Consider the following 20,641-nt stretch of genomic DNA (forward strand, 5'->3'; position numbering starts at 1 on the left):
CATCGTGGTGTCAGTCACTATATAGTTACTGGTCCAGTGAAGTGAGACTATAATGTGGGAAGATTATACAATTATGAAACCTAACAACAAACTGTGTGCTACCAATTCCAAATAAAGTACATGTACACAGGGAAGAGTGACACACTGTCCTTTATTAGTGAGGGACAGACCTCATCAGCAGTCTAATCATCTCCACATGTGCAATAATAAACGTATTCATCAAACCTCTGACAGTAATAACGACTATCACATGAATAATTATAATAATGATAATGGTTACAATTAAAATAACAGTGGACCTACTTCACTGAATGGCAATGTATCTGTGGTATTTTAAAGCAGGCTAATAAAAAGAACATGGCTGATTGAAGCTGACTGATCAGATAGAACCCGGATCAATCAGGCCTGCTGGTCTGCCTGCTGGTCTGGAGCAGGATCGCTGCACAGAATAAACCTCCACAGTAACTTATGTGCTTCTGCTTTCGTGCAACCGAGTCACAGCTAATTTCAGCCGGGATAATCCTGACTTAATCCCCCATCTAGGTTTTGTGCAACAGCCCCCAGAAAGAAGACCGTAAAGGGCCTGAAGAGACCAGAACCTCTACAGATCAGAGACCAGGATGTGCAGTTCCTCACCTCTCTTAAACCCCAGAAAGAGGGCGTCGTCCCCCCCCCCCCCCCCCATCCCCCATCCTGCACACAGGTGATCTGAACAACCCTCCAATCAACCCAGAAGGATTTCCACATACGACATACGAAGCTTTGATCAGCTTCACTGATAATAACTGTTAATCCTGTTCAAAGATGTTCAAACATCTTCCAACACTGAGACTGACTCTGTTGAACTGAAGCTCATTTTAAACAGTTCATGTCTCAACTGTCCCAAAGGCTGCAGAATCCTTTCTAGATGGACCAGAACCAGCCCAGACTGGAAGAACTTAGAGGCTGTTTAGGGCCCGTCAGCCATCAGGGCCCCGAACCAACAGAACACACCTTTATCTCGTCAACAGTGTCGGACATTATAACAATGTTTTTGAGGATTTTAACACATTTTGAGGCAAATCATTATGTTTTGGTGAAAAATAATAGAACATATATAACAACATATTTATCTTTTTTTGGTTAAAACATAAAAATGTATTTTCGGATGTTGTGATAAAAACATCCTGGATGTTAAAATGTAACGATGATATTTCTGGACGCACTGCGACACGTTTTAACATCATAGACGTGGTCGTTTTAACATTTCAACAAGGTTCAGACCGAATGTTTGTATGTTTGTGTTGTTGTGTTGTGTTGTTGTGTTGTTGTGTTATTGTGTTTGTAGTGTCGTGTTTGTGTTGTTGTGTGTTTGTGTTGTTGTGTGTCTGTAGGGAACGTGACAGCTAACGAGGCCTCTGACTGTCCATCACTGTTGGTTTCTGTGTTATTGTGTTGTTGTGTTGTTGTTGTGTGTTTGTGTTGTTGTGTGTTTGTGTTGTTGTGTTGTTGTTGTGTTGTTGTGTTGTTGTTGTGTTGTTGTGTTGTTGTTGTGTTGTTGTGTGTCTGTAGGGAACGTGACAGCTAACGAGGCCTCTGACTGTCCATCACTGTTGGTTTCTGTGTTGTTGGTTCAGGTTATTTCTGTAAAGGTTTATAAAGTACATAAATAAAGAAAAGTCATATTTTAATATGTATTTGGCTTCTTAAATGTTTATTATTTATTGATAAAAGCAGCTGAAGTCATGTTCGTAGTTAATTGTACTCTTGTTGCGTGTGTCAGCAGAGACCAGACCTCCCAGTCTGAGGAGTGACTGGTCTATGAGACGTCCCACTGAGTTTACAGATGGACACGTCTCCGTCTATTAAGGCTCAGAATGTAAACTGCTGGTTGCTTCCTCTTTGAAATGTCACATCCAACAACAATGAGACCAGTATTTACAGTAGAAACCAGTTTGTGTTTCTACCAGGATTCATAAATAAACTGGTCTTAGTGGTCCGTCTGCCTCTGGACTCCAGGTTCATGGTGAGCACATTTCTGTAATCAATATTTTATTGTCTTATCAAATAAAACATTTCTAACATTTAACATAAAAGACACTCAGTGACCATTTTATTACGTCTGTTTAAACTAACGCAGCCTGTAACTCCGACCTTCATGACGGTCGACCTTCAGCTTCGGTTAAATGTCTTTCAGAGAGATGCTGAGTCAGCGGCGACGCTTCCTGGTCGACCGTCAGTGATGTCAGAATAAAGATAAAACAACCTCGTCTGTGCTAAATATCTCTGCTGATGATTCTGTTTGTTCATCACTGAACATTCACACACATTCACATTACACATATTGATTAGAGCAGCTTAAACGCACAAACACAGCGCCGCCGTTTGCATCTTGTGCGTGTTTCCTCTTTGGTAGAGGACGTATGACGAACGTCCGTTACTTTGATTGAATTACAGATTTCCGTACTGGTTCCATCAGGATCTCAACTTGTTCCAGCTGCTGGAGGAGAACATCATCAGGTTTGTGAAGAACACGCTGAAGAAGATCCAGAAGCTTCTGAGTCCAGATTACCCAGAATGCTTAGAGAGTCAGAGGGAGGATGAGGAGGTGTTGGACGGTGAGGAGGAAGAGCAGAGGAGGAGTCACAGTTAATCCTGTAGGTTCATGTGATTTATTGTCCACTGGCTTGAGCCACTTCATGTAACATCCAGTCATGTTCAGACGGGTAAACAGCTGTTCCAACCTGTCAGCTGCTGATACCTTCATGCAGGTGCTGTTTGCTGGACACACACTGTTTCCTGTTCTGGAAGATTTCAGCAGCTTGTGATGTTTTTGTGTTTCTCGTCCAGCTGCTGAGAGTCTCTTCGAGGGCCTGACTGAGCACTGTAACAGCGTATTAACTCACACGTATCGCTGGTGATATCACACGGTTGGCTGCTTAGTTTGCTGTTATGCTGAATTTGTGTGAATTCTTTTGTATCGACATTGATCAAAAACTCAGTTAATGTAGCAGACAAGCTAATGTTTGGCAAATAATAATAATAATAATAATAATAATAATAATGATAATAATAAACTTTATTTGTATAGCATGATGCATGATGCTGTCTTGCTTTTACAAAAGACAGAAACACCGGAGATACATAAATTCTCCTTATTAACGGATGCTTTTCTAGTCCACCGACCACTGAAAGTGCTTTAGAACATTCACACGCTGGTGCGAGCAGCCCGTCGGCTCATCAACAGTCGCTCGAGGTCTTGCTCAAGGACACATCAGCACTCTCTAGTGAGAAACCAGGGATCGAACCGGGAACCCTCCGGTCACTAGACAACTGCTCTAGAGCCATGCCGCCCCTCAAGGACTGAACTGGTTTTGGTCTTACCTGGTGGTGTTGGGATTGTTTTGGGGTTCTCCTGTTAGCTTACTGCAGATTGAGGTTCCAGCAGAGTCATTTTGTAAATGACGGTGGCTTCAAATGCATTCACTGGGGTCACGGGTAGCACGGTGTGTCAGGCAGTACAGGTAAAAGAATTAGTTTTTAGGTCTAGGGGATTAAATAGATGCAGGCCTTACCTGAGACCCGGTGGACTCCACGTTACCTGCAGAGCTGCTCCCTGATTGGCTGGGCTTGCAGTGATTTGTGTTGAGGGTTTTGTGGGAGCCATTTATGTGTATTGTTGATATGTTGTATTATTTTGTTTAAATATATCTTGCAGTATTGTTTTGGACACTTGGTGGCATCATTAGATGCGCAGGTTAGTATATATAGGTGACAGGAAGTCTGGCTTCTTTTGATAAGTCTCGCTAATTTAAAGTGAGAGTTCGTTCCATCACTGCGGCGTATATGATTCCCAGCTCAGTAACCATGGCAACCATGGTAACTTATACTGCAGCACTAGCTGCTCCGTGGCGGGTTAACAGTCGAGCTTAATGTAGCTGCGCGTCAAAGAATGTCCGACGGGCGGAAACAGACTCTCAACAGACGGTTCCAGCAAGTGTCTTTTCACACTCGCATCACTTTTCTACGGAAGCCCTGAAAGGCAAACAAGAAAAAATATTCCTGGTGATCCAATTTCTAAGTTTGATCTAAAATCTTTTCTCTGTCGTATTTATGAGTTAAGAACGAGTGAAAAAAATGTTTCTGTCAGGATGTCAGGCTAATCTGCCGTTAGCATTAGCACCTGTTTTTGATATTAATGATGGATGGGCGTTAGCGCCCGCTAGCTAACGGCTAACGTCAGTAAAGCTAACACTAACAGCAGATTAGCGACAGTAATGTTACAGAATATATGTAGCTTGTGTTTAGAGGCTTTTAAAACTCACCTGGAGGAAAACATGAATGAACATGGTGGTGGTGCACTTGTGGCCCCTTGTGGCTGAAATGAGTATTACAACAACAAACACATAAAAAAAAAAAAAAAACTTGATCCTGGCAAAACTTTTCACTTGTTCTTAACTCATAAACACAAGAGAGAAAAGAATTTAGATCAGACTTAGAAACTGGATCTGAACTGTGAGGGACCTTTACGAAAATACATGTTTGAGTTAATCCCCATTTTATTCGTGGTCACCTTTGTTTTGGAGTGAATCCTTTTGTTTCAAAGCTTCACTCATTTTATTCAATCTGAGAAGACAAAAAGAAAATGAAATAAAGTCCAAACTACAATCTTCTGCTGGTTAATTAAAGCAGCTGTTTGCTAACGAGACGACGACGTGTCAGATTGTGTTCACGGCTCGTTTCTGATGGAACATCAGTTCCTGCATGTTGGCGAACTGTTGGCTCCTCCTCCCTGACTGCGGTGGTCAGAACGCCGTGTCGCTCGCCTTCACAGCAGATAATAAGACAACACAGACAGAACAGAGTCACTAGTGATGATCACGTTCGTACGTGTCTATACGTTGTTAACCTGCAGTGTTAGACGTTAATCTGTTATCAGTTCCTGCAGGTTTCAAGTGACTGAATGTGTTTTTGGTTTGATGAATCCTTCTGACAGTAAATCGTCATCTCTGCTGTTACTGTGTTTTAATATTTGAACCCTCTGGATGGATCCTTATGATCCGTCATTAGAAGTTAAATGAACCTGCTGCTTGTGAGCAGCTCAGGATCGTCTCACTGACGAGTCCTGAACGTCAGACGGACACGTTTAGCTTCAGGATGTTTGGTGAAATCGAGCTGTGACTGTGTTAATAAAGTTACTGTTGAATGAAGACAGCGCGGCAGCAGCAGGTAGTTTGGGGCCACAGAGACTTTATTAGATATTTCAGGTGTTAGATGCGTCCAACAGGTCGAGACAGGAAATAGAAAATCCTTCACATGTTGGAAGACTGAAGTCTAACTGAGCAGCTCTACGAGTCCTGCAGCTTCAGGACTGTTTCTGTTACACTGAGGGGGGGGGTGAGGGGGGGGGGGTCGGTGAGGGGGTGAGGGGGGGAGGTGTCAGAGGTCAAAGGTTACAGTGACACAGTTCACTTCTGCTCGGGCATCAGGTCGTCGATGCTCTCGCCAGCCTCCAGACGCTTCTCCATGTCCACCAGCAGGTTGACTCCGTCCACCACCATCTGGACCAGCTCCACCTCCGAGAAGCCCAGCCGGTCTGCGTTCGAGATGTCGAAGACTCCGCCCACCGCCGCCGTGTCCACGCCACCTGCAGGCACAGACAGGAAGTGATGTCACGGGCCGAGGGACACCTTCAGAGTTCACAGCATCTGATTGGCTTTTAATTCATTTTATTTATTTGCACAAATAACAAGAAACAAAAAACAATAATTGACTGAAGTAAAACATCTAAAACTGATGATTAGAATAAAGTCACAGTGACGCTTCATTAACAGCTTCATTAACAGCTTCATTAACAGCTTCATTCACATATAAATTATGATTTGTTGCATTGACGATGACGTCTGTTGTATTAACAGTGTTTTCATATTTTTGTGTCTGCGGCTGCATTTTAATTCTTTATTTGGAATAAATAAAGTTTCTGTTTGTCTCATATAAACTAATCTGCATATTTAATTAGTTTGTCAAACATTTTACAGAAGAAATTATAATAAAGTTTATGTTTTATTTTTTTAAAGAAACACAAAACTATGAAAAGAGTTTTCTGTCTTCAAGGATTAACTGTCTGTCTACCTGTCTGTCTACCTGTTTCTACCTGTCTGTCTGTCTGTCTGTTCACCTGTCTGTCTACCTGTTTCTACCTGTCTGTCTACCTGTTTCTACCTGTCTGTCTGTCTGTCTGTTCACCTGTCTGTCTACCTGTTTCTACCTGTCTGTCTACCTGTTTCTACCTGTCTGTCTACCTGTCTGTCTACCTGTTTCTACCTGTCTGTCTACCTGTCTGTTCACCTGTCTGTCTACCTGTTTCTACCTGTCTGTCTACCTGCCTGTCTACCTGTTTCTACCTGTCTGTCTACCTGTTTCTACCTGTCTGTCTACCTGTTTCTACCTGTCTGTCTACCTGTCTGTCTACCTGTTTCTACCTGTCTGTCTACCTGTTTCTACCTGTCTGTCTACCTGTCTGTCTACCTGTTTCTACCTGTCTGTCTACCTGTTTCTACCTGTCTGTCTACCTGTTTCTACCTGTCTGTTCACCTGTCTGTCTACTTGTTTCTACCTGTCTGTCTACTTGTTTCTACCTGTCTGTCTACTTGTTTCTACCTGTCTGTCTACCTGTCTGTCTACCTGTCTGTCTACCTGTTTCTACCTGTCTGTCTACCTGTCTGTCTACCTGTTTCTACCTGTCTGTTCACCTGTCTGTCTACTTGTGTCTACCTGTCTGTCTACCTGTCTGTCTACCTGTCTGTCTACCTGTTTCTACCTGTCTGTCTACCTGTCTGTCTACCTGTTTCTACCTGTCTGTTCACCTGTCTGTCTACCTGTTTCTACCTGTCTGTCTACCTGTTTCTACCTGTCTGTCTACCTGTCTGTCTACTTGTTTCTACCTGTCTGTCTACTTGTTTCTACCTGTCTGTTCACCTGTCTGTCTACTTGTTTCTACCTGTCTGTCTACCTGTCTGTCTACTTGTTTCTACCTGTCTGTCTACCTGTCTGTCTACCTGTCTGTCTACTTGTTTCTACCTGTCTGTCTACCTGTCTGTCTACTTGTTTCTACCTGTCTGTCTACCTGTCTGTCTACCTGTCTGTCTACTTGTTTCTACCTGTCTGTCTACCTGTCTGTCTACTTGTTTCTACCTGTCTGTCTACCTGTCTGTCTACCTGTTTCTACCTGTCTGTCTACCTGTCTGTCTACTTGTTTCTACCTGTCTGTCTACCTGTCTGTCTACTTGTTTCTACCTGTCTGTTCACCTGTCTGTCTACTTGTTTCTACCTGTCTGTCTACCTGTCTGTCTACCTGTCTGTCTACCTGTCTGTCTACCTGTTTCTACCTGTCTGTCTACCTGTCTGTCTACCTGTCTGTCTACCTGTCTGTCTACCTGTTTCTACCTGTCTGTCTACCTGTCTGTCTACCTGTTTCTACCTGTCTGTTCACCTGTCTGTCTACCTGTTTCTACCTGTCTGTCTACCTGTTTCTACCTGTCTGTCTACCTGTCTGTCTACTTGTTTCTACCTGTCTGTCTACTTGTTTCTACCTGTCTGTTCACCTGTCTGTCTACTTGTTTCTACCTGTCTGTCTACCTGTCTGTCTACTTGTTTCTACCTGTCTGTCTACCTGTCTGTCTACCTGTCTGTCTACTTGTTTCTACCTGTCTGTCTACCTGTCTGTCTACTTGTTTCTACCTGTCTGTCTACCTGTCTGTCTACCTGTCTGTCTACTTGTTTCTACCTGTCTGTCTACCTGTCTGTCTACTTGTTTCTACCTGTCTGTCTACCTGTCTGTCTACCTGTTTCTACCTGTCTGTCTACCTGTCTGTCTACTTGTTTCTACCTGTCTGTCTACCTGTCTGTCTACCTGTCTGTCTACTTGTTTCTACCTGTCTGTCTACCTGTTTCTACCTGTCTGTCTACCTGTCTGTCTACCTGTTTCTACCTGTCTGTCTACCTGTCTGTCTACCTGTTTCTACCTGTCTGTCTACCTGTTTCTACCTGTCTGTCTACCTGTCTGTCTACCTGTTTCTACCTGTCTGTCTACCTGTTTCTACCTGTCTGTTCACCTGTCTGTCTACCTGTTTCTACCTGTCTGTCTACCTGTCTGTCTACCTGTTTCTACCTGTCTGTCTACTTGTTTCTACCTGTCTGTCTACCTGTCTGTCTACTTGTTTCTACCTGTCTGTCTACTTGTTTCTACCTGTCTGTCTACCTGTCTGTCTACCTGTTTCTACCTGTCTGTCTACCTGTCTGTCTACCTGTTTCTACCTGTCTGTCTACTTGTTTCTACCTGTCTGTCTACCTGTCTGTCTACTTGTTTCTACCTGTCTGTCTACTTGTTTCTACCTGTCTGTCTACCTGTCTGTCTACCTGTTTCTACCTGTCTGTCTACCTGTCTGTCTACCTGTTTCTACCTGTCTGTCTACCTGTTTCTACCTGTCTGTCTACTTGTTTCTACCTGTCTGTCTACCTGTCTGTCTACTTGTTTCTACCTGTCTGTCTACCTGTCTGTCTACTTGTGTCTACCTGTCTGTCTACTTGTGTCTACCTGTCTGTCTACCTGTTTCTACCTGTCTGTCTACCTGTCTGTCTACTTGTGTCTACCTGTCTGTCTACTTGTTTCTACCTGTCTGTCTACCTGTCTGTCTACTTGTGTCTACCTGTCTGTCTACCTGTCTGTCTACCTGTTTCTACCTGTCTGTCTACTTGTTTCTACCTGTCTGTCTACCTGTCTGTCTACTTGTTTCTACCTGTCTGTCTACCTGTCTGTCTACTTGTTTCTACCTGTCTGTCTACCTGTTTCTACCTGTCTGTCTACCTGTCTGTCTACTTGTTTCTACCTGTCTGTCTACTTGTTTCTACCTGTCTGTCTACCTGTCTGTCTACCTGTTTCTACCTGTCTGTCTACCTGTCTGTCTACTTGTTTCTACCTGTCTGTCTACCTGTTTCTACCTGTCTACCTGTCTGTCTACCTGTTTCTACCTGTCTGTCTACCTGTCTGTCTACTTGTTTCTACCTGTCTGTCTACCTGTCTGTCTACCTGTCTGTCTACCTGTTTCTACCTGTCTGTCTACCTGTCTGTCTACCTGTCTGTCTGTCTACCTGTTTCCACCTGTCTGTCTACCTGTTTCCACCTGTCTGTCTACCTGTTTCTACCTGTCTGTCTACTTGTTTCTACCTGTCTGTCTACTTGTTTCTACCTGTTTCTACCTGTCTGTCTACCTGTTTCTACCTGTCTGTCTACCTGTCTGTCTACCTGTTTCTACCTGTCTGTCTACCTGTCTGTCTACCCGTTTCTACCTGTCTGTCTACCTGTTTCTACCTGTCTGTCTACCTGTTTCTACCTGTCTGTCTACCTGTCTGTCTACCTGTTTCTACCTGTCTGTCTACCTGTTTCCGCCTGTCTGTCTACCTGTCTGTCTACCTGTCTGTCTACCTGTCTGTCTACCTGTTTCTACCTGTCTGTCTACCTGTTTCTACCTGTCTGTCTACTTGTGTCTACCTGTCTGTCTACCTGTCTGTCTACCTGTCTGTCTACCTGTTTCTACCTGTCTGTCTACCTGTCTGTCTACCTGTTTCTACCTGTCTGTTCACCTGTCTGTCTACTTGTGTCTACCTGTCTGTCTACCTGTCTGTCTACCTGTCTGTCTACCTGTTTCTACCTGTCTGTCTACCTGTCTGTCTACTTGTTTCTACCTGTCTGTCTACCTGTCTGTCTACTTGTTTCTACCTGTCTGTTCACCTGTCTGTCTACTTGTTTCTACCTGTCTGTCTACCTGTCTGTCTACCTGTCTGTCTACCTGTCTGTCTACCTGTTTCTACCTGTCTGTCTACCTGTCTGTCTACCTGTCTGTCTACCTGTCTGTCTACCTGTTTCTACCTGTCTGTCTACCTGTCTGTCTACCTGTTTCTACCTGTCTGTTCACCTGTCTGTCTACCTGTTTCTACCTGTCTGTCTACCTGTTTCTACCTGTCTGTCTACCTGTCTGTCTACTTGTTTCTACCTGTCTGTCTACTTGTTTCTACCTGTCTGTTCACCTGTCTGTCTACTTGTTTCTACCTGTCTGTCTACCTGTCTGTCTACTTGTTTCTACCTGTCTGTCTACCTGTCTGTCTACCTGTCTGTCTACTTGTTTCTACCTGTCTGTCTACCTGTCTGTCTACTTGTTTCTACCTGTCTGTCTACCTGTCTGTCTACCTGTCTGTCTACTTGTTTCTACCTGTCTGTCTACCTGTCTGTCTACTTGTTTCTACCTGTCTGTCTACCTGTCTGTCTACCTGTTTCTACCTGTCTGTCTACCTGTCTGTCTACTTGTTTCTACCTGTCTGTCTACCTGTCTGTCTACCTGTCTGTCTACTTGTTTCTACCTGTCGGTCTACCTGTTTCTACCTGTCTGTCTACCTGTCTGTCTACCTGTTTCTACCTGTCTGTCTACCTGTCTGTCTACCTGTTTCTACCTGTCTGTCTACCTGTTTCTACCTGTCTGTCTACCTGTCTGTCTACCTGTTTCTACCTGTCTGTCTACCTGTTTCTACCTGTCTGTTCACCTGTCTGTCTACCTGTTTCTACCTGTCTGTCTACCTGTCTGTCTACCTGTTTCTACCTGTCTGTCTACTTGTTTCTACCTGTCTGTCTACCTGTCTGTCTACTTGTTTCTACCTGTCTGTCTACTTGTTTCTACCTGTCTGTCTACCTGTCTGTCTACCTGTTTCTACCTGTCTGTCTACCTGTCTGTCTACCTGTTTCTACCTGTCTGTCTACTTGTTTCTACCTGTCTGTCTACCTGTCTGTCTACTTGTTTCTACCTGTCTGTCTACTTGTTTCTACCTGTCTGTCTACCTGTCTGTCTACCTGTTTCTACCTGTCTGTCTACCTGTCTGTCTACCTGTTTCTACCTGTCTGTCTACCTGTTTCTACCTGTCTGTCTACTTGTTTCTACCTGTCTGTCTACCTGTCTGTCTACTTGTTTCTACCTGTCTGTCTACCTGTCTGTCTACTTGTGTCTACCTGTCTGTCTACTTGTGTCTACCTGTCTGTCTACCTGTTTCTACCTGTCTGTCTACCTGTCTGTCTACTTGTGTCTACCTGTCTGTCTACTTGTTTCTACCTGTCTGTCTACCTGTCTGTCTACTTGTGTCTACCTGTCTGTCTACCTGTCTGTCTACCTGTTTCTACCTGTCTGTCTACTTGTTTCTACCTGTCTGTCTACCTGTCTGTCTACTTGTTTCTACCTGTCTGTCTACCTGTCTGTCTACTTGTTTCTACCTGTCTGTCTACCTGTTTCTACCTGTCTGTCTACCTGTCTGTCTACTTGTTTCTACCTGTCTGTCTACTTGTTTCTACCTGTCTGTCTACCTGTCTGTCTACCTGTTTCTACCTGTCTGTCTACCTGTCTGTCTACTTGTTTCTACCTGTCTGTCTACCTGTTTCTACCTGTCTGTCTACCTGTCTGTCTACCTGTTTCTACCTGTCTGTCTACCTGTCTGTCTACTTGTTTCTACCTGTCTGTCTACCTGTCTGTCTACCTGTCTGTCTACCTGTTTCTACCTGTCTGTCTACCTGTCTGTCTACCTGTCTGTCTGTCTACCTGTTTCCACCTGTCTGTCTACCTGTTTCCACCTGTCTGTCTACCTGTTTCTACCTGTCTGTCTACTTGTTTCTACCTGTCTGTCTACTTGTTTCTACCTGTTTCTACCTGTCTGTCTACCTGTTTCTACCTGTCTGTCTACCTGTCTGTCTACCTGTTTCTACCTGTCTGTCTACCTGTCTGTCTACCCGTTTCTACCTGTCTGTCTACCTGTTTCTACCTGTCTGTCTACCTGTTTCTACCTGTCTGTCTACCTGTCTGTCTACCTGTTTCTACCTGTCTGTCTACCTGTTTCCGCCTGTCTGTCTACCTGTCTGTCTACCTGTCTGTCTACCTGTCTGTCTACCTGTTTCTACCTGTCTGTCTACCTGTTTCTACCTGTCTGTCTGCGTACCTGTGCCTCTCTTCTGCAGCCTCAGCCTCTTGAGGATCTCTCCGAACTTCTCATGCTTGCTGACGTTGGGCAGCTTGACGTGGACTCCGGCCCGCAGCCCGGTCCCCAGGTTGGATGGACAGGTGAGGACGTAGCCCAGGTGCTCGTTCCACATGAACTCATGACTTCGCTCCTTAAACAAGGCCTCGATCTGCAGACAGACAGAGAGAGAGAGAGACAGGTGTTCAGGTGAGGAGCTTCTGTTCAGAGATGTTTCATAAGAAGGACCTCTCCTGGAAACAGGAAGTGCGTGTCCAGGTGTTCACCTTGGTGAGTCCGGTGCAGAAGCGGGAGAACACCTCCCTCATGTTGCCTCCTTTCTGCATGCTGATGACACGCAGGTGATCCTCCTCGTTCACCCAGACCAGGAAGGTCTTGTTGTCGTTGTGCCTGCAGAGTGACGAGAGCAGAGTGTCAACATACAACAGGAAGTCTGTCAACAGCTGCTGAGAAACATGATTCAGCATCAGCTGAGGTTCAGTCAGGCGTCGGTATCTTCTCCTCCCGACCTCAGAAATATGATGGCTTCACTTTTTTACATCTTGCCTTTAATTTACTATTTTTTTAATGTTCAGGGTCTTTTGGCCATCACATTGCTGAGACTCAGCAGGTCAGAGGTCATACTGACCAGATGCCACGGCCGTCGGGCCAGTCGCGGGCCATGCCGGACGCCAGCAGCAGAGGGGAGACGGGTTTGTCAAACAGGAAGTGGTCATCGATCAGCTGCTGCTGCTCCTCCTCCGTCATGTTCTTCAGAGCGTAGTACTTCCCCTTCAGGTCTCCGTCCAGGATGTCCAGACCTGCAGATATCACACACAGGAGGTCAAAGGTCACACAACACATCCAAATCTGTGTTTTAATGTAGATTAAAAAATAATAATAATTATTAATTATTATTATTGAGAATAAAGGTACATTTAGGAGTTTCAAAGTAAAATAGCTGCTTATTTTATTTCACAGGTTTCTACTTATTGTTACATTTCTGTCTTTGACGTTTCTATGTGACAAACAATAAAGTTTATTAAATCTTGAAAAAGTGTGAAGTTGGGTTTAAACTGAGTGATTCTTTTAAGGAGATCAATAACTGCTGATTGTTGTGACCGAACATTAATATCTTCACTGCAAGTTTAATAAAAACTGATGTTTCTCTAATATTTTATTTTACATCTTGGCTTCATTTTCCGAGTGAATTAATAGATAATGATGGTTTTCTCTGTGAGAGTCGGTGCTGCAGTCTGCTGGTCTGGTCCAGTCCAGTTGAGTCCAGTTGAGTCTCATTTGAATATGAAAGGCTTGTTTCAGGCTCGGAGCTCTCGGCCTCATTAAGAGTCTCAGCAGGGCGACTCGGAGCTCTCGGTTATGTAACAGTTTGATCCGCTGCTGCATTTACCGCGACGCTCACTGAGGCTCACTGAGGCTCACTGAGGCATGATGGGAAAATATCTAAATAAAGACATTTTCTTTTCAGCTGAAATAAAACCAGACAGATGAAGGTCAGCTCTTCCTCTGCCTCTGTGACTCAGCAGCTCAGCTGCAGAACCAGCAGAGTTTAAACTGTGATGATGATGATGATGATGATGATGATGATGATGAGGAGGAGGAGGATGTGTCCACATAGTGAACTCTGCGGTCACCAACATGTAAAACCAGCTGTGTGAGATGAATCAGTGATGGTCTGTTATGTTATTGATGGTTTGACATCAGAGACACATTCATCCTGTTCAGAGTTGAACTAAAACCTTTAATGTCTAAAATCTGCTGCTGCAGCGTCAGCAGGGAGTCTACAAACTGAAACCAGATTATTTTCTGTCAGTTAAAGAATTGTTAAGATTCTAATTGATTAACTACAAATGAAGCTAAATATAATGAGCAGATATTTACTAACTAAACCAACACATTTCTGTTTTTTCTTATAATTTGTAATCGTTAACCAGACGCAGCAGACGGTGACGTGTTTGGAAACTGTTTGGAAAAGGGGGCGGGCACTTTCAAAAAACTACCTGGCAGGTGATTGGATGAACCATCCGTCAGTCACCGTCTTACCTCACGAGGCAGCTGGATATTCTCGAGATCACGCGAGAATCCTCGTGAGACGCCGATTGGTCGGAACCAGCGGAGGCTCAGACTCAAACGCTCAGCGTGACGCCTGACGGGACGGATTCTCATGTGACGTCATGATCTCGCGACTCGCAAGGTGACGTAATCGCACCAGCTGTGAACTACTCAGGAAATTAGTTTAATATTAAAGGACTTTGATTAACTCTCTTACAAAGAATTTAAAAAAAGAAACGACTTCTTAGAATATTACAGGAATATATTATAAGTTAAATTAATCGCATTTATTGCATCATTTTCTTTGTTTTATCACTTATTTTATACATATTTATATATTATTTAGTTGTTGTGTTGTGTACTTGCTGCCTGATGTGTTATTTTTATATAACTATATGTATCTGTCGCATCATATATTTTATTTACTGAGTCAGAGGTTCAGATTCTGGTCTTTGGTGCAGTAAATGATGTTGAGGTGTAGCGCAGCGTCCTGCAGGCAGGGGGCGGACTGACACCGCAGCAGTGACGGAAGGAAGGAAGTGATGTCATACTTTCAATGGAGAGGTTCTCGATGGCGCGGCGTTCTCCGCGGCTGCAGTGCGGCGGCAGACAGAACCCACGGATACTCCGTCCGGTCCGAACCCGAGAGCTCAGGACGTAGTTTGGATCCAGATCGTCCCCACCCTGAAACAGACAGATAAGAACCAATAGAATCAAAGCAGATCAACCGTCCAATCAGATCAATAAGAGCTGACAAGCTGCATGATGTCATACAAAGAGCCCAAACTATCGGACAAACAGTTGTGATTTGGCCAGTTTGTGATGGTTTACCTGCAGGTTTTCAGGGTTCAAGTCCGTCTTGTGTTTGTCTGATGGTTTGTATCCTCCATGGCGGTCTTCGATCACTGGGTCCAACAGCTCTTTGAACACCTCGTATGTCTCCTCGTCTCCAGCGACGCAGCCCACCGTCATGATGAACGGATGACCTGCAGGGACGCAAAACGTCTGATCAGTTGAAGTTGTGTGTTTTACTCCTGTAGTGTTTTCTTTTTGTAATTAGATTAATATGAAGTGTTTGTTTGTTGAAATGTTTTGCTCAACAAATGAACAGTCTCTGTGTGAAGGTGACAAACAACATGAGGGGTCACCTGGTCTAGGAGAGTTACCTGGTCTGGGGGAGAGTTACCTGGTCCAGGGGAGTGGTCACCTGGTCTGGGGGAGAGTTACCTGGTCTGGGGGAGTGGTCACCTGGTCCAGGGGAGTAGTCACCTGGTCTGGGGGAGAGTTACCTGGTCTGGGGGAGTGGTCACCTGGTCTGGGAGAGAGTTACCTGGTCTGGGGGAGTGGTCATCTGGTCTGGGGGAGAGTTACCTGGTCTGGGGGAGTGGTCACCTGGTCCAGGGGAGTAGTCACCTGGTCTGGGGGAGAGTTACCTGGTCTGGGGGAGTGGTCACCTGGTCTGGGAGAGAGTTACCTGGTCCGGGGAGTGTGAAGGTGACAAACAACATGAGGGGTCACCTGGTCTAGGAGAGTTACCTGGTCTGGGGGAGAGTTACCTGGTCCAGGGGAGTGGTCACCTGGTCTGGGGGAGAGTTACCTGGTCTGGGGGAGTGGTCACCTGGTCTGGGAGAGAGTTACCTGGTCCGGGGAGTGGTCACCTGGTCCGGGGGAGTGGTCATCTGGTCTGGGGGAGTGGTCACCTGGTCTGGGGGAGAGTTACCTGGTCTGGGGGAGAGTTCCCTGGTCTGGGGGAGTGGTCACCTGGTCTGGGGGAGAGTTACCTGGTCTGGGGGAGAGTTACCTGGTCTGGGAGAGTTACCTGGTCCGGGGAGTGGTCACCTGGTCCGGGGGAGTGGTCACCTGGTCTGGGGGAGAGTTACCTGGTCTGGGGGAGTGGTCACCTGGTCTGGGGGAGAGTTACCTGGTCTGGGGGAGAGTTCCCTGGTCTGGGGGAGTGGTCACCTGGTCTGGGGGAGAGTTACCTGGTCTGGGGGAGTAGTCACCTGGTCTGGGGGAGAGTTACCTGGTCCGGGGGAGTGGTCACCTGGTCTGGGGGAGAGTTACCTGGTCTGGGGGAGTGGTCACCTGGTCTGGGGGAGAGTTACCTGGTCTGGGAGAGAGTTACCTGGTCTGGGGGAGAGTTACCTGGTCCGGGGGAGTGGTCACCTGGTCTGGGGGAGAGTTACCTGGTCTGGGGGAGAGTTACCTGGTCCGGGGGAGTGGTCACCTGGTCTGGGGGAGAGTTACCTGGTCCAGGGGAGTAGTCACCTGGTCTGGGGGAGAGTTACCTGGTCTGGGGGAGAGTTACCTGGTCCGGGGGAGTGGTCACCTGGTCTGGGGGAGAGTTACCTGGTCTGGGGGAGTGGTCACCTGGTCTGGGGGAGAGTTACCTGGTCTGGGGGAGTGGTCACCTGGTCTGGGGGAGAGTTACCTGGTCTGGGGGAGTAGTCACCTGGTCTGGGGGAGAGTTACCTGGTCCGGGGGAGAGTTACCTGGTCTGGGGGAGGGGTCACCTGGTTTAAGGTGTTACCTGGGTTGTCGACTCCGGTCTGGATGACGTCGTCCAGGGTGAATCCGCTGGGCGTCTCCTTGTCGCGCAGGTTGGCGTACATCTCAGGTGTGAGCACCTTGGCCATGTGGTTGTTGTGCTGGCTGAGGTCGGGGTACTCCTGCTCCGCCGAGTAGTTCATCTTCAGCTTGTTGTGTGTGTTTCCAAAAGGCATGATGACGTCTGGGCTGCTGACCTGGACCAGTTTGAGATGAAATGAACATTTATTGATTAGCTTCAGATTGTCATCACAGATATCTGATCATCAAACATTTACTGATTGATTAATTAATTCATCAAATCTGAACAACGTTCACAAACTGAGTCACTTAATACTGACAGAAAGCAGTTAGTTCTTATCTTCTGTCCACCAGAAACATCGATGATCAATAGTTACGATCAACTGACATCAAATATTTATAAAGCAGGATTTTAGTTCAAATGTCAATAATATTAGTTTAGAGTCTGAAAGTATTTGTTTAATATTTGCTTCTTTAAACCTCCTTTAATTGTTCATGTTTAAAATCACAATTAAGTTCTTTTTGATCTTTTCCGCCAATAATCGATTATTGACTTTCTCTCCCAGCTCGCTGTTCAGGACCAGTAGCGTCACTGGGTCCTGACTGGGAGCTGCATGTAAATCACTGCAGATATCTTAAAGATAAAGATCAGATGCTTCTATCAAAAATAATATGAAATATAATCAATTATATTCAAACCAACTTCTAATTAAACACACGTGCGACAAAGAAAAATCTTCTAGTTTTTACAAACAGCAGCTTCTGATTATTTTTTTAACATTTTATAGTATTTATATTTGCAGAGATATATATTTATAATATATATTTGTGTATATATTATAAATATATATTATAAATATATATACACACAGATTCAGATTTAATGTGAAATTCTCTTCCGGTCTGTTTTGTTTCTCTTCTCAGACTTTATGATGTTAAATAGATTTACATATTTTATTTTATTTCTTATCTCTGAAGTGTTTTCTAGTTATTTATTGATGACTAAAGATAAAGTGATAGATTGTCTCTCTACAGTCTGAATCACATTCATTATTGATCTACAATCATTCCGTTAAATTCCTCTGCAGTCTAATTGAATCGTCCTGCAGCACAGACCCGGTCTGGCTCGGCTCGGCTCGGCTCAGGAAACCCTGAGGGGATCAGTGTGGAGTCTAAACCGGGACACAGAGGCTGATTATGATCAGCGGGAGGCCGCCGGAGTGACGCAGCAGCAGGCCGGGTTTAACCCTTCAGAGCGCGGCTGCTGCACCGCGACGCCCCGGTCACCTTCAACACGACGGACCCGGGAATCTAACGGCAATTAACCGGTTATTAACTGTCACTAATCAATGATCAAATCAGCAGAATGACAGACACAGTCTGTTAGAATAAAGTGGAAATATTCGAATGAAACTGAAATCTTTTGTTTGTTTGTTTGTTTGTTTACACAGTGAGATGCTGCAGCGCGTTTAGAGGAGACATCATGATGGAGACAAAATCCGAACTTGATTGAAATATGAAATCTTTCATGAACAATCAGGTGTAAATAATCAATAACCCTGTGTGAGTGTGTCGCAGTGTCTCGGCCTCATCCTGCAGATTAACGGTGGTTTTTTACGCCTGACTGGATTTAAGGTGGATTTATTTCTGGGCCTTTTGTTCAAAGCTGCAGAATTTCAGACGTCCAGTCGGCGATAAAGACGCATTTTATTGATATTAAAGCTTTAATGCATCAGATCAAAGATGATTATTGAGAAAAAGACACATTTTTATTTGTCCGCTGCGGCTGCGCAACACCTGCAGACAGGACGGACTGCAAGGTCGTTTGGATGCAGACAGACAGGCAGACAGACAGACAGACAGAGAGAGAGAGAGAGAGACAGGCAGAGAGAGAGAGAGAGACAGACAGGCAGAGAGAGAGAGAGAGACAGACAGACAGACAGACAGACAGACAGACAGGCAGACAGACAGACAGACAGGCAGAGAGAGAGAGAGAGAGACAGACAGACAGACAGACAGACAGACAGACAGACAGACAGACAGACAGACAGGCAGACAGACAGACAGACAGGCAGACAGACAGACAGACAGGCTCTCTGCGGGTGTGCAGCCAGTAAACAGTAAACCGTCAGTAAGTCTCTTTGTTCTGGGAACCAGCAGCTCTCTGGTTTGACTGGTTTGTCTGGTCACTGCAGAGAGCGCGCGCGCCTCTCTGCGCGTGATGAACTGATGGTGGATGTATCGATGAGGTGATCGGCAGTGCTGTGATTGGTCAGGGTTAAAGGTGTTCCTACCTGTCAGTCGGGTCTGGGATGTGGTCTGAAGCGGGTCCGGTGCTGCTGCTGCTGCTGCGGATTAAAGCGGCTCTCAGCCTTTTATACCCGCCCCCCGCTCCTCATTGGCTCCTATTTACAGTCCATTCATTCCATTGGACAGAGAGGCCGCGGCCGGTCACGTGACGTATCTCTCCCCCCCCCCCCTCTCTCTCTCTCTCTCTCTCTCTCTCTGCTGTCACAGGTTCGGATCCTGCCGCAGTGCCGCTGAGCAAAACACTGAACACGTCATCACCTGTTTCCTGACAGCAGAGCTTCTGTATGTTCCCCAAAACCACTGATTCACCTCTCACACAACAACAACAACAACAACAACAACAACAACAACAACGACAATAATAATAATAATAATAATAATAATAATAATAATAATAATAATAATAATAATAATACAGTTTATAGCAGTTTTATATTGAAGCAAAGAATCAGAACCTTCACAATAAAACAACAAAACAAGATAAACACAATAAAATGAGTTAAAGCTCGAAGAGAATAAACAACTACGATGTAAAAACACATCAAACGTTAAAACTATGTGTTAATATTCTGTCGACAGATTCAGAAGAAGCCAGTTCACCCGCTGGTGCTCAGATAACACAGGTTGATAGTGCAACGTGTTGGAGGAAGCTCTCGGTTTGAGCTGGAGGACGGTGGTGGTTTGGTTTGGTTTGATTGGAGCAGAGCTCTGCTAGACGTCCTCCCAACCTGCCTCCTCCTAACGAGCAACAATCACCTGATGAAATGAAGTCACATCATGAAGACGTCACATCTCCAGGACGTCTCACCTGCACACAGACTGGACTTTGGCGTTTGCACTGGAGTTATAAACCTGTTTCATCACTGGATATGATTCTGTATCATATGTCATCATGTTGAAGATGAATATGAGCCTTTTAAATCCTGATTCATGTGTGGTCCTGATCAATAGAACATATTAATAACTGAAGTAAAGAGACTCTGCTGCAGCCTCAGTCACGTCTTTGAGGAGGTGAACGTCACGCCGTGACCTCCTGACACGAGACGTACAGTTTTATGGTGCATTCACTGACCGCTGTTCCTCCAGCTGCACATGTTTGTTTCATCTCAGCTGTTTGTGACATAAAATATTAAAAATGTTCTGAACATCTGCGTTTGTTACTGCAGCCTGCATGTTTCTTATCATGATGTTTCCCACTACAATAACTGACCAGTGGCCAACATCAACCATCCACATTAAACAGAAAACAAAATAAAAATATAATTCTTGTTGTCGTCGTGTTTTTCAGGACAAATATAAAATCTGATGTGAAGCTTCAGCAGTTTCTGGTTTAGCTGAGCATCAATGAAACGACAGACTGACCTCAGTGACGGAGCACTTTCTCCTGCAGCTCTAAATTATTCATCACCTGCAGAGGTGTGTGTGTCTGTGTGTGTGTGTCTGTGTGTGTGTGTGTGTGTGTGTGTGTGTGTGTGTGTCTGTGTGTGTGTGTGTGTGTGTGTGTGTGTGTGTGTGTGTGTGTGTGTGTGTCTGTGTGTGTGTGTGTGTGTGTGTGTGTTCTTTCTGCTCCATCAGTCTAAAACCACCCTCACTGACTCTACAGCAGCTCTGTGAGGCTGAGCTAAGCTAAATGCTAACGTCAGCATTTTAACATGCTAACATG

General features: G+C 45.1%; 1 protein-coding gene across 1 annotated transcript; it reads right to left on the bottom strand.

Annotated features, from left to right (window-relative positions):
• Positions 1 to 5,209: 5,209 nt before the first annotated feature.
• On the bottom strand, positions 5,210 to 19,066 carry LOC122965728 (creatine kinase B-type). Its single transcript, XM_044329917.1, has 8 exons — positions 18,963 to 19,066; positions 16,631 to 16,844; positions 14,932 to 15,086; positions 14,652 to 14,784; positions 12,677 to 12,848; positions 12,315 to 12,438; positions 12,010 to 12,199; positions 5,210 to 5,626 (listed from the first exon to the last, which is right to left on the bottom strand). Exons 2-8 carry the CDS (start codon positions 16,821 to 16,823, stop codon positions 5,448 to 5,450), a joined length of 1,146 nt encoding a protein of 381 aa, XP_044185852.1. The 5' UTR covers positions 16,824 to 16,844; positions 18,963 to 19,066; the 3' UTR covers positions 5,210 to 5,447.
• Positions 19,067 to 20,641: the final 1,575 nt, after the last annotated feature.

Source organism: Thunnus albacares, chromosome 16, assembly GCF_914725855.1.
Source record: "Thunnus albacares chromosome 16, fThuAlb1.1, whole genome shotgun sequence".
Taxonomy (NCBI): Eukaryota; Metazoa; Chordata; class Actinopteri; order Scombriformes; family Scombridae; genus Thunnus; species Thunnus albacares.